Genomic DNA, 12897 nt, shown 5'->3' on the forward strand with positions numbered 1-12897 from the left:
TTACACTTCACTTCTTAAAGATTAAAGGTTAAATTTAATCCACTGGTTTTAGGAAACATCATAAAGGCCAAATACCTTGGCTAGAAGAAAATCAATGTCTTTTTTAAAAAGATACCATATTTGTTAAAAACTAAATTCACTTTTTTTTCATGGCTTTGTCAATTTCATGCCAGTTTTGTTAAATTCTATTTGGTGAAATAATTTTTAGTACCTCCTGAGCTCCTCTGTGAAAACTATTTCAGTGGTTACTAACGATTCATTAGCCAGCATTTCAACGAGGTTTTCCTTGAATTCATACTATCATTGAGAATTGTGTTTGTTCCAACACATCTGTTATATTAGTCAGCTCTTAGTTCTCTATTATGGGAATCTCAGAAACCATTTGACTGGGTTCACGTTATCTGTGAATTTTCACATTATTTTATGGCCACCGGCTGCATTTTATGACTATATTAAATCTTTTATTTTTTCAAATAACTTTTTCAGATGGTCTCAGTTTCTGATCCAAGGGAAATCAGGCATATGCCCAAACATCTACTGTTCAGCAAGTTACAGCCACTGCGAAACCCCAAATAAACGAAAAAGAAACAAAAATAAAACTCTTCTTTAAAAAAGAAAATTCCTGTGTAAAATACCAGTATGCCAAAAACCTACGTACCTGACCTTTCACTAGATCTATTCTTGGTAGGACATGCCTTCAGCTTTTAATTGGAACCTTTTTCATAATTGTTGCCATTTAACACATTTAGTCTGTCAAATCATGGGATGTCTTTATAGCCATATAATAAACCCTAGAGAACAACTTTTCTGACTGTAGCCATCTGCAGTGATCACAAGAGTAGCTTACAAAATACTGACAGTCTTTATGGTAATAGGATACATATGGCAGCCCACAATTATGTGTAGCTGCATTCAATTAGTGTTGTACAATTACACAGTTTTATTGCTTAGTTAAAACAGTGAAAGCAGTACATACTGGGTAATTTGCACTAATCCCCGTCTCTTTAATAGCCCTCGTTGTTTAAAACGTGGGGGGAGCATCTACAGTATTTAAAGGGCGTGGGATGAACATAAAATTATATCTCATGTTGTGAATACTCTTTGACTGGCAATTAACGTACCCCACCTCACGTGTGGCGCATATGTTATGGCGGCTTTAAAATACAGTCACAGCAAAAAATTTCTTCTTACACCAGAACCCCACTTGCTGGGTCAGCCTGTCCAAGCTTATACTTGCAGCCTGTTAAGGTTCTTTCTGAAAGAAGGTCAGGGTGAGGAGACAAGCTAAGGAAGCCGATTCAGAGAGTGGGAGAAGCCAAGGACTCTGTGTTTTGGATGCGAATGTGTTAGAAGCTTTTCCGACTCCTAACGTTTAATTAAAAACTTAGTTCAAAGTGAATTTATAGCTGCCATTTGGGAAAATACTTTCTGGAGATGGTTTTGTGAGGATGTGTGTGTGCGTGCACGTGCACGTTTGAAACACATGTATTCAGCAATCTGTGATTTTTAACGAAGTTTTAATTACTTTTTTAAATGGCCTCAATCCTGCCCCTCTGTAAATGGCTTGGTAAGAAATAAGAGTGAGTACACTTCAGGCGGCAGCAGGCGCTCTGGGGAGTCCAGTTGTGAGGTGGGCCCATTGCAGCACTTAGGAAAGGCGCTCTCCCAGGGGAGGAGAGGAAACACTACAATATATTCTTCTGTATCCTTCTCCCCAAGTGTTGACAGAGAAAAACCCAAAGCAACCTTGTTTCCTGCCCTGCCTGACGGTAAGTAAGTTAAACAGAATTCCAAATGAGAGGCCTGCGCATTTATTCACCTGCAAAAACATTTTGCTGAAGCATTTCAAATGTACTTGGGTCTAGAAATGTTTTCAATTATGTGGATTAGACCTTTGTCTCTTAGCTCTTACTGTCTCTCATAAGCATCACTTTAACCTCTTTATATGTTCATGAAAATTCTACTATATGGTTTTCAAAGCAAAAAAACAGGGGATATGTAGAAGTGAGTAAAGAGAGATGAAAAGAACATTAAAATGATAGATTCTACATATTTCATTTAAATGATGCTGGTTTATTTTAAGAAAATTATTACTGTTAAATAATCTTCATTTTCTTTACTTTAGGTAAGTTTTTAGTGCTTTTTTTCTTAGTTATTGAGACTTTGAACTTTATTGCTCAGCTATATTAAATATAACTGGCATATGGCTATATGTACGATGGAATTCCTATTAAAATGTAGATGCTTAAAAAGAAAGCCTTTGGTACATGGAGGAGAATTACGTGGTCATATTCTGAACTAAAATGTGACTTATGACTGCCTCTGCCAATATCTGCTTTTGTCCAACTTTGGAATAGAGTTGGGTGATTATGGATAGTATGTTTAGAAAAAAAGCCACAGAATCCCTGTATAAATGGAGCTGTGTAGTTTGAAACCTGCACCACCTCACAAAACACGCACCATGAACGTTTGGACCTAACAGAACATCAAAGCAAGAGCTTATTCTGCATTTTAGAAAGGTTATTGGTAACAAAATGGAATTAGGGAAGTAAACAATTCTGCTGTGTCTGGGAAATAAACTAGATGATCTACTAGGTATTTCCAGCTCAGATTTCTTTTCATGAAAAACATTCGCGTGTCTTTTGAATGACCTGAATGGCTGACATGCTAAGACTACAGTTTAGGGATTTCTTTTGCCTGAGAGCATTTAGACTGGGGAGGATATTGTGTGTTGTAGCTCTGAGGCCTCAAAGTCCATGATTCAAACTTGTTTATGCTGACCAGGGCTGGTTGGCTGCTTCATTAAACTAGGGAGGACAGTGTCCATCTCAGAGGACAACTGGGCAAAGCCACATCTGTGGGGGACATATAGCTGTCCTTGCCCTGACAACCCAGGTGCAGGTGGCCCTGAAAGCCTCTGGATACCTGCCTGAGGGCAGCCCAGACTTGATCGTGGTTGAGCCCTCAGGGAGAGGACTGCATGTTCTGAACGTGGAGAAAATGTAAACAAATATTTTCTGCCCAGAAATGACACAGTCTCTCCAGAGAGGAGGATCTGACTGCCTTTTTTCTGCCAAAACAGTGAGATCCAAATGATCATTGCTGATACTGCAGCTTAGCTGGCCAAACATCTGCACTTGAGGCTGCAGTGAACTGAAAAGTGAAATCTGCTTTTTCCAAAGGAAGGCAGACATGGTGTGTGAACGGTAGCGGTGTTCCTAATGTGTGGAGATGTGCCTTGCTGTGCGTGAGGTTCCAACTGCTGTAGCAAGTACAGATGATCATAGAGCGATAACAGGAGAAAATGCAGGCCTCGACTGGCTGGATGAATTATTTTGATGTACGTGAAAAACTTCACCATTTCCTTGAGGCGTCTCCTGGCAACTGCCTTTTACTGTGGCTCTCTTTTCTGTATCTCTTGATTCCAGTGGAGGGCTCTGAATTAGAATTCTGAATGCCCTTTGATCTTTTCTTTGAAATAATAGACGTTGTTTGGCATACTTTTTAGAACAGATCCATTTGGTTTGATCGTGGGCTAGAATTAAAGCAGTTTAAGTACTTGCCTATGGTCACATGCATCCTTTTCTAGATTTGTTGGGTGAGAGACTAGAGATTTTTACTGCCTTAATAAGGAAACCTGGACAGAATGCTGACTCTGCACCGGATAAATCTTCCCAGATTGCCACAGGTGAAATGAAATGTTAATATCCCTTTCAATTATTAATAAAAAAATGTAAATCTTGTTGGAAAAGTGGGGCACTGAAAATAAGGTATTTTAATAGACGTGTGGATTTTTTGTTCAATTTACTGAAGAGTTGCGTTTTTAAAGCTTCTGATATATTAAAATGGAGAGGTAATTATTTTCATAAATTGGAGATTTTACACTAGAAACTTGCTGTATTTCATTGTATTCTGCAGATCAATTTGAATTGTAGCAAACATCGAACACAGATAAGCAAAAGGAAGAAAAATCTCCTATAACCTTACTACCCAGAGACAGACACACCAATATGATGCTCTTCCAGACATTTTTCTTTGTACATATTTGTTTCTTTAATAGACATTTTATAAACACCAGTCTGAAGTCTGTCCTCACTTCCCAAACTTGATTCATTTCAATAAATGTAAACCCACATCACCATTGTAATGGTCATGTAGCCTCCCATTGTATGAACATACCGTAATTTATTTAACAAATTTCCATTTGCGGGTTCTTCACCATGTTTTCAATTCTGCAGTAATATACAGATGTTCTTGTATGTATATCCTTGCATAATTGCCTGATTTTTTTATTTTATAATAAATACAGGTAAAATATTAATATACCAAAACCTCAATTAAATAGAGTCAGGAGACCAGAAGCGGCGTTCTCACTCCCTGTGATCATAGCAGAGCCCAACAGGAAGAAGAAAGACTCCTCTTTTTTTCCTGGCAAGGACTCAACCCATGAAAAGCCATGGACTCCTTGTTTTCTACAACCCTCCCAACTGCCTTTACCTCTTTGTAAATGCATCTCCCTCCCTTGCCGTGTGGGGACTTGGACATGACTTGCCATGGGTGCAGACCCCGAATTGCAATCCTGTGCTCATCCCAAATAAACCCATCTCTGCTAGAGAAACATCTGGCAGTCTATTTGTTTTAGATCAACATATATTAAATTTAAACCACGGTGCCCTTCATTTCTTTAGGAAAGAACTTTTGAGCTCTTGGTTTTAAGGCAATTTCACTTTTACTTTAGGTGTACGAACACCAAGACGGCAGCAAATCGCTGAAGCTGGGCGACTTTGGACTGGCCACCATTGTAGATGGCCCCCTGTACACCGTGTGTGGCACCCCGACATATGTGGCCCCTGAAATCATTGCAGAGACCGGGTAAACACTTCTTGTGCATTTACTGCAGTACTGTGCTTGCAAAATAGCTAGTTGGCTTCAAGGATAGAAGAAATAGGAGTGTTCTGTCCCATCCAGACAGAACTAGTTATCATATATTTTTCACTTTTTTTTTTTTTGACTTGAAAGTGGGAGCCATTTTCTCTGTTTTTCCCATCAAGTTGCCAGTTACTACCATCTTGTTTAAGGCTTCCTTTTGGCCTTTGTTAAAGGTAGAATGGCAGTTATTAACCCCTTAGTAAAAAATGTTTGGACTAACAGAGAAACATAGTAATTAACTATGATGGTAATTAACTAGCTATTGGAGCAAAAAGAAACAGACATCGCTGTGTGCAGTGAGTCCAGTCTACTGTGGTTACTTCTCTCAGCTGTCCTTATTCTCCAGTTCCGGTCCCATTTTGGTCCTCTTGGCAGCCCACTGATTATCTGTGGAGTGCAGATACCCTCAGACATCTGAGGGCCCCTGGGAACTGGCTGGTTTCTGAGTGCAGCGGACACAGATGAATGAAAATCTCTAGAATGGGGGGAGATTGTGGGGTGGCCTAATGCTTAACTAAGGACCTACTACTATATGCCAGGCTCCTTTACTTAATTCTTACTCTTCCAGTAGATGATATGATTCCCATTTTGCATCTGAATAAACTCAGTCTCTGATGATTGACTTAGAAGCTCATGACTAGATAGTAGCTGAGTCAGCATTTGAACTCAGGTCTAGGTGAGTAAAAGGCTCTTTCAGTGAAGAGCCCCATTTCTTGCCAAGGATCAGCAGCAGGGTTCTGAAGCACTGTCCTTAAACAGAAGGTTGGGCCACAGCAAGGACAGCCTGACTATTTCTTCCCATTAGTGGCACCAACCCAAACCTCACAATCTAGGTAGTATCTTCCACTGTGACAGGTGGAGATAGTTTTTCTGCTTGTACCATAGACCAGAAAGGCATAAATACAGAACAGATGAGAGGAGAAATCCCCAGAGTGAGGTGTGAGGTAATGAGCACTTTTTTATTCATCAGATTTGAGTCAATTGCGAGCCCACAATCTATAGCCATGCCTGACCTCCCTCGAGGCAATGCCGTTATCTCTGTTGGGTGCTCTGATGGCCTGCTGCGAAGGGGTGGTGTGGGGTCGAAGGAGGATTTGGTTCAGCTCTTGAAAACCTTGGCTGGAACTCAGCTGTGCCACTAATTGTGAGATCTTGAGCAAAATTATTTACCCTCTGAACCTCGGGTTTCTGTTCTTTAAAACAGGCAGGAATATTCATCCTGTACAAATTACAGAGTTGTTGGGAAAACAAAATCAGATAATGTATGTCAGTGCTTTATAAATTGGAAAATGTCATCTGTGTAATTATTATTTCTAAAATTCAGGAGTGAAATAGTCTCAGGGGTCCATCTCTATCTGAAAACTGATATGACTATAATAAACATTTTTGCTGAAAGCCTTCACTTACTGATATTTAGATATGAAGTAGGCATTTTTATTTTTAGTCATGTGCCTTAGATAGTCTTTTCTTTTTATTATTATTCTTTTCTTGAATTCTGTTAAGCCAGTGGGTTGTAGTTTAGTGTTTGTTGTGGGTTTTTAAAATTCTGTTTGGTTTGGGTTTTGGTTTATGATAGAAGAGTCGTTTATTTTACCGTGCCCCGTAATTTGTCCTGGCCTGACTTTGCTAACTCTGACATCACTTACTTTTTCAGATATGGCCTCAAGGTGGACATCTGGGCAGCTGGTGTAATCACTTACATCCTGCTCTGTGGTTTCCCTCCATTCCGTGGGTATGGGCAGCGATCTTTTATTCAGCACCAACAAAGCATTTCTCCCTTCTCTGAATGATCCATTCGGCCTCCCCGCACAAAGGAGCCTACAGCTGGAAAAGAGCATAAGAACTTGTTATTTTTTCCATGTTGTGCACGCTGATTTACATGCCTTCCATAAATCTTCCTCATATAATTTAAAAACTCATTCTTTCTTAATTTGCCAAAACAGCTCCATACTGACATTTTGAATTGCTTAAAAACACACATTTTACACATTTGTGGGGAAAGGAAGGGCTTCAATGCATAAGAATGAAAAGATACACCCTGAGTTGGCATTTTCCTGCTGTTTATTCCTCGTTGTTGTCCTTCATCTAAACAGAAGCGGTGATGACCAGGAGGTGCTTTTTGATCAGATTTTGATGGGGCAAGTGGACTTCCCTTCTCCATACTGGGATAACGTTTCTGATTCTGCAAAGGTAGGTTTCCAGTGCTTTCCTCTTCCTTATAGCGTGCGTCTCAATGGAATTATTGATTCTGAATCAAAGAAACAAATGATATCGTAAATATGATTTCTGTATGCATTTTAGTCATGATTACTAACTTTCCCAAGAGCTCACATCCGAAGAGTCATCTGTCCGTAGCCATCCCAACTCATCGACTGCTTCTGCTTCCCTGGCTCATCCCTCCCTGTGGCCATTCCAGCTGTATTGCTGTAGCCTCTAGTGATGCCCCGCCCACACCTGGCTTGAGCCCACCTCAGACTTCTGTATAGCTTATTGCTTCACCTCTCTCGGATCTTGACTTAATGTCATCTTCTCAGTGAAGCTTTTCCAGTTGCAGCTCTTAACCCCTACCTGGCTGACCTTATCGTCCTTTGCTTTATTTTTCTCTGTAACACTTACACTCTGTGTCCATCTGGTATACCATCTAACTACCTCTCTGTATCTGTCTGCTTATCTAGATGGATATAGATAGGTGGATATATTGTATTTATGTAGTTTATTTTCTAACTCTCCTCACTAGGGTATAATTTCTGTCAAGACAAGGATTTTTGTCTATTGTATTCATTTCTGTATCATCAGTGCCTAGATAGTGACCAGCAACTAACTGATGCTCAATGTATATTGCACGAATGAATGAATAAATGAATGAGTGAATTAAACAGTTAATCAATTAAAGTGGAGAAAGCACAACATGGGTTAAGATGATCAAGAAAGACATCATGGGGAAGCTATGATGTAACTTGGACCTTGAAAGACAGCCAGGATTTAGAGGCAGAGGGGAACAAAGCATATGGTTTTTGTCCCATTAAACTAAAAGATCAATCTCTAAGAAAACTAAAAATCTCGCACAGAGACATTAGTAGACCCTGAAATCAAAAATGAAAACTTTTAAATTGATCCCTTAAAATTATGTCTCCAAGCACTGACTTAAATTTTTGGAAAACTGATGTTGAGAACTAATTATCTTTTGATTATTCAATATACATGCCTTTCCTTTTGCTGTGTCCTGAGTATGAGTTCAATTTAAAATCTGACTCCTTAGGCCTGGCCACTTGCCATGGAAAATGATGCATATTGGGCCCAAATCTCTCATTTTCTTCAACTGTCCAGGAATCTACCTCTAGCCATAGGAAAATGTGGGGAACTGGGAGAAGTGTCAAAGAAAAGCCACAAAAGTAAAAGGAGATGGGATGATATAGCCACAGAGGTGGGGCTGGAGGTGTTTTCACCTGTGAGCAGACAGTTCAGGAACCTGTCCCAAGTCTCAGTGCTGTCACTTCATAACTCAAGGGCTCAAAGTCACTGACCGATAGGACTATCCCCTGCACCCCCATGGCGCCTGCCAGCAGCATCACACATAGATAGTAGTTGCTTTAATTGAATCCTGGCCCAAGTTAGAAAGTGAAGGTAGAATCTCTACATCATTGGAAATAAATCGTCCCGGTCATGGAGCGGTACTCAGAGCCTATGCTTAGGAGGGACCAGGTAACACGTACCTAACCATTTTGTTACACGGGAGCTTCTAATCCAAAGTAGACAGATGTCTGACAGACTCATCATTAAAGCCAAAGCCGTGCTTTTCTGGTGCAAATAAATTTCAGAGCCATTTAATCATTTGCTTCATGATGGTTCTATTTTACTTTTATTGATTGATCTGGAAAGTTTTGAATCATTTTCAACAGATTTCCTCTGAATTCTTCGGCTACTAAAGAATAGTTTCTGTTTTACCAACTAGCTGTTGGCAATTCCGTATGTCTTTCCTCATTCCTTTCTTTCAAACCAAAATATGCCCTCTTGCAGTTAGGAGGAAAAAAAATCCATTTTTCCCTTCAGCTGCCAAAGTGAAATTTTAAAGTGTTTTTAAAATGTGACTTCTATATTAAATAATTTGGAATCTGTCTTTAGAGTGCAAAATACTTTATTCCCTTTATACTAAAAATATTTTTATGAAATTGATTTTAATATTTATTTTTTTCTCTCTCAACTACAAGCTATATCTTTATAATTCCAAAAATTCGCCTTTCCTTTAAAAGGTGTTAGGTAGCTATAGGTAAGTTGAGTCGATATATTCAAGGTTTAGAGCTTTTACAGATGTTTTCCAAACGAAAAGAGAACCTCTGCTCTTGAAAACGCCTGGATTTTTACCTTCAGTGTTAGACACAAATGGCATTGAATGTTTCCTTTCACAGGAGCTCATTACCATGATGCTGTTGGTGGATGTAGATCAGCGATTTTCAGCCGTGCAGGTCCTCGAACATCCCTGGGTTAATGTAAGTAACTTCCTCCCTTCCCTGTATTTACTCCGAACATTCCTTTTTCAAATTGCAGCTTTCCTAATGATGTTGCCTCCTTTTTAAAGTGTTGTGTTTGTGTCTGTTCCTCTCTCTCAAACATGCCAGAACAGTTACAGGATCTCAGCCTTGTTCCACAAGGGCCTCTGATGTATCTGTGCTGACATGTGTTCTCACGGTCCCTTGCACAGAGCATTTCATTTGATTCAGACGGGACTGCCTTCTACCGGGGAACTGCATCCTATGGTCCAGATTAGGGCTGCATCCATCAATAATACAGAGCAGATTTTCTGAGTCAGTGCTGCTTTTGCATCATTTCTACCAAATATACCAGTGACCCAAGGGTCCCCGCATCAGTGTTGGAGTTCTCCAGTGCAGCACTTCTCAAACTTGCCTGTGCTCACAAGTCATGTGGTGGGGGGGTGGGGGGAGGCTTATTAAAGTGCAGATTGTAATGTAGTAGATGTGAGGCTCTGAGTTTCTAAAAGCTCCCAGATGCTGCTGCTGCTATCTGAGTACAAGGTCTGACGAAATTTCTTTAGCTATGAAAGGATTCTCCAGAGCAGAGTCATTATTTTTTGACTCTCTCTCTCTATAACTGATTTAAAAGATGTTTTGAATAACAATAATAATAAATATTTAGAGTGCTTAGCTTATAGTGTCTGCCCAGGACCATTTAAGTACCTCACATACATTAACTGATAACCCAGGGGCTGTTGGAACCCCTGCTGGCATGTGTGGAAGTTCCATACCTGGGTCTAATGGTTCTTGCTACCAGAATAGAAGACAGACATAGATTTGGATATAGGTACAGACACGGGACAGGTATAAAATCGTTAGCTCATTGGTATGAATTTTGCCAGCTGCTTCGAGGGATCTGGCTGTAAGATGAAGGCAACAAAATGTTCCACTTCTCTGAATTATCACTTCGGTGATAAGTCAAGTGTATTTTCCCAAGATAACTAATGACTGAGGATGAAGTGTGATTAAAAGCACAGTGTTGAGACAGACTGCATCTGAGGTGACAAGAGCTTGGGATCTTGTTCATGTTCTGCCACTTGATGCCCATGGTCCTAGGTTCCAGCACTTTACATGCCTGAACCTGGTTCCTCCCACCCCACTTGGAGGTTTTATATATATATATATACACACACACACATATGACAGGAGAATATACAGGAATGCGAGCGTGTATAGGTATACAGCTAAGGTTTGTTAAATATTTTTACACAGCAGAGCTTCCCAACTGGTGTACAGACGTGTGAAGATATTAATCCCCGCAGCCCTTGGGATAGTCAGGCAGGGCTGCCAGAGTCCAGGAGCTGTCACCTCCAGCCTTACCACCTTTGCATTTACCCTACGGTGCTGAACAAAAGTTATCCTTTTCTATGGAGTTGGAAAGGTTAGGAAGCATTTCATGTAAGCCTAATAATAAGCCTACAAGAGAAGCAGGGTGGGTATTATTGTGCCCATTTTACAAATGGAAAGACTGAGGCTGTGATGGATGACTCTTCCAAAGTAGCTGTGCTTATGGTTGAGCCAGAATTTGCAGGCAGGCACTTCAAGCCCATTTCCTTTAAAGTCCCGCGCACCTCACTGCATCACCCTCTCTCTGTTATACATGAAAGCACTGTGAATAGTGCAGAAGAGTGCACTATATGTACACCAGCATCGTTATAATGATTGTTCATACAAGGTCGCAGTCTTTCCAAAGTAACTTACCTGGGTCGTGGTGCCTCTCCCTTAGACGTGCAGGGTGGAAGAGGCACAGGCCAGCTGCAGGCTCTCCTAGTGGCAGCAGCTGGTTTGGACTGATCTACATGCTGATTAGAAGTCCACGGTCCACAAACTGTCAAATTGCATGTTAGCGCTGGAAACACTGAGAGTGTGACCACACAGAATACAGTGGAAAATCCGAATTTGAAACACGGCCTTTGAAGGCTCACAAAGAGCCGGGGAGGAGAGAGATTACAAATAGCCATTTTGGATTTTGAAATACATTTTCATCAGAGGACACCCCCTGTCGGGCCTGCTCTCCAGGAGCTCTGTCTGATACAGCAGTCACATGGCAGTGAGAGAAGAGCCACCCCAGCTGGCCTGTGTGGGGAGGGTGCCCTGAGAGGCTTCCCAGAGGAGGAGACGCCAGAGCTTCTTCCTGGAGGAGGCTGGGAAGAGATGTCCTGCAGGGCCAGCTCAGGCAGGATATGGATATTTGCTGTAAGATAACTCTGTGAATGTGAGCACATTTGTCTACACATGTGAGAGGCCTGGGGTGTTATTGGAAACAAAATAACCCCTTACCCTGATTCCAGACCAAATGACCCTATATCAATATATTCCAACTCAGTTGGGTAGAGACACAAAATTAAGACAACTTCTGGCTGTTGCCTTTGAAAAATTAGGTTGTTCATTTTCCTAGGGCGGTGTATACATGTCTCAGCGGTAACTTTCTTCCTTCTCAACCTGCTTTGTGCACGTGGTCCCACTTTGCTGACAATTAGGTTCCACAGCTCCCTCTGGACCTTGGACTTCTGCTGTCATTTTAGTTTTCCCTCTCAGATTCCCTAAAAACATTTTCTAAGAGCAAGGATAACATTTAAGGCATTGTCTAGGAGATTTAAAAATTTTAAATACCCTTTAATATAATTATAACAGACCTTAGATTCTAAGGGGAAAAAAGATAGCAATTTTGGCAAAAAACTTAACATATAAAGTGATTGCTTAACTTTTGAAATTACATAGTAAATAACTAAGTTAGAAAATTGATTATTTTCTTTATCTCAAAATAAATGAAAAAAATATGTATATAAGCATTCACAACCAGCATTTAGTGTTTGTTGAGGTCTCCGAGTGCAATAAATGAACCTAGCAATCAGAATAAATAAATTAGGGATGTAAAGGAAGCCCATTTAACAAGACATGTTGCATTTGGCAATCAAATTATATCTGATCACTGCAGAGGGTGCTACCTAAGGGGGGGAAGTAATAATAAGTGTATGAGCCCTAAGGAAGTCGTCAGAAAGCTCTTCCCACGTTCCCATTTGTCCTAATTTTCTCTTATCGCATAAACGATGCCCTTTTCACCTGGCGCACTTGGAATTGAAAAGGCAGGCTCATGAAACAGAGAGCAGAGCGCGAGGGCAACAGAATAGAAAAATCTAGTCAGCAAAAGTCACTTGCTTTAACCTCACTCCAGGTGCTTCCTCTAGGCCCCCATTTATTTTTTATACACTCTGAGTGCCCTTCGGTGTCCTGGACCTCTGCTCTGTTATCGGAGGAGCCACGAGTGAGGCCTCTCAGTGGATGGTTCTAACCAGCCAGAGGACAAAGGCAGCATCAGCGTGTGCAGCCAGGTGTCTGGGAGAGGGATGTAGACCCCCGGAAGGAGCACCAGCTCACCTTGGGTAACCTTGGGACAGTCATTTCACGCCTTTGAACCTGTTTTTCTGTCTGTGAAATG

At 40.8% G+C, this 12897-nt stretch overlaps 1 protein-coding gene and 1 long non-coding RNA gene across 4 annotated transcripts in view; one reads left to right on the forward strand and one right to left on the reverse strand.

The window, feature by feature from the left end:
- DCLK1 (doublecortin like kinase 1) overlaps window positions 1–12897 on the forward strand; it is a 324314-nt gene that overhangs the window by 286869 nt on the left and 24548 nt on the right. Inside the window, exons 12-15 of the mRNA XM_027116519.1 lie at window positions 4739–4872; window positions 6584–6661; window positions 7023–7119; window positions 9336–9416. Of these exons, the coding sequence (XP_026972320.1) occupies window positions 4739–4872; window positions 6584–6661; window positions 7023–7119; window positions 9336–9416 (390 nt within the window). The remainder of the gene's footprint in view (window positions 1–4738; window positions 4873–6583; window positions 6662–7022; window positions 7120–9335; window positions 9417–12897) is intronic.
- LOC113625694 (uncharacterized) overlaps window positions 4872–12897 on the reverse strand; it is a 106789-nt gene continuing 98763 nt past the window's right edge. For 2 of the 3 annotated variants that reach the window (XR_003434799.1, XR_003434798.1), the window contains 2 exons: window positions 6630–7177; window positions 4872–6148 (listed from right to left, as the gene is read on the reverse strand). This is a non-coding gene — a long non-coding RNA (uncharacterized LOC113625694). Of the gene's footprint in view, window positions 6149–6575; window positions 7178–12897 lie in introns of all 3 variants that reach the window. The other variant, XR_003434800.1, reaches the window with a different exon arrangement.

Source organism: Aethalodelphis obliquidens, unplaced genomic scaffold (genome assembly GCF_003676395.1).
Source record: "Aethalodelphis obliquidens isolate GAN/ISIS:26980383/991018 unplaced genomic scaffold, ASM367639v1 scaffold16, whole genome shotgun sequence".
NCBI lineage: Eukaryota > Metazoa > Chordata > Mammalia > Artiodactyla > Delphinidae > Aethalodelphis > Aethalodelphis obliquidens.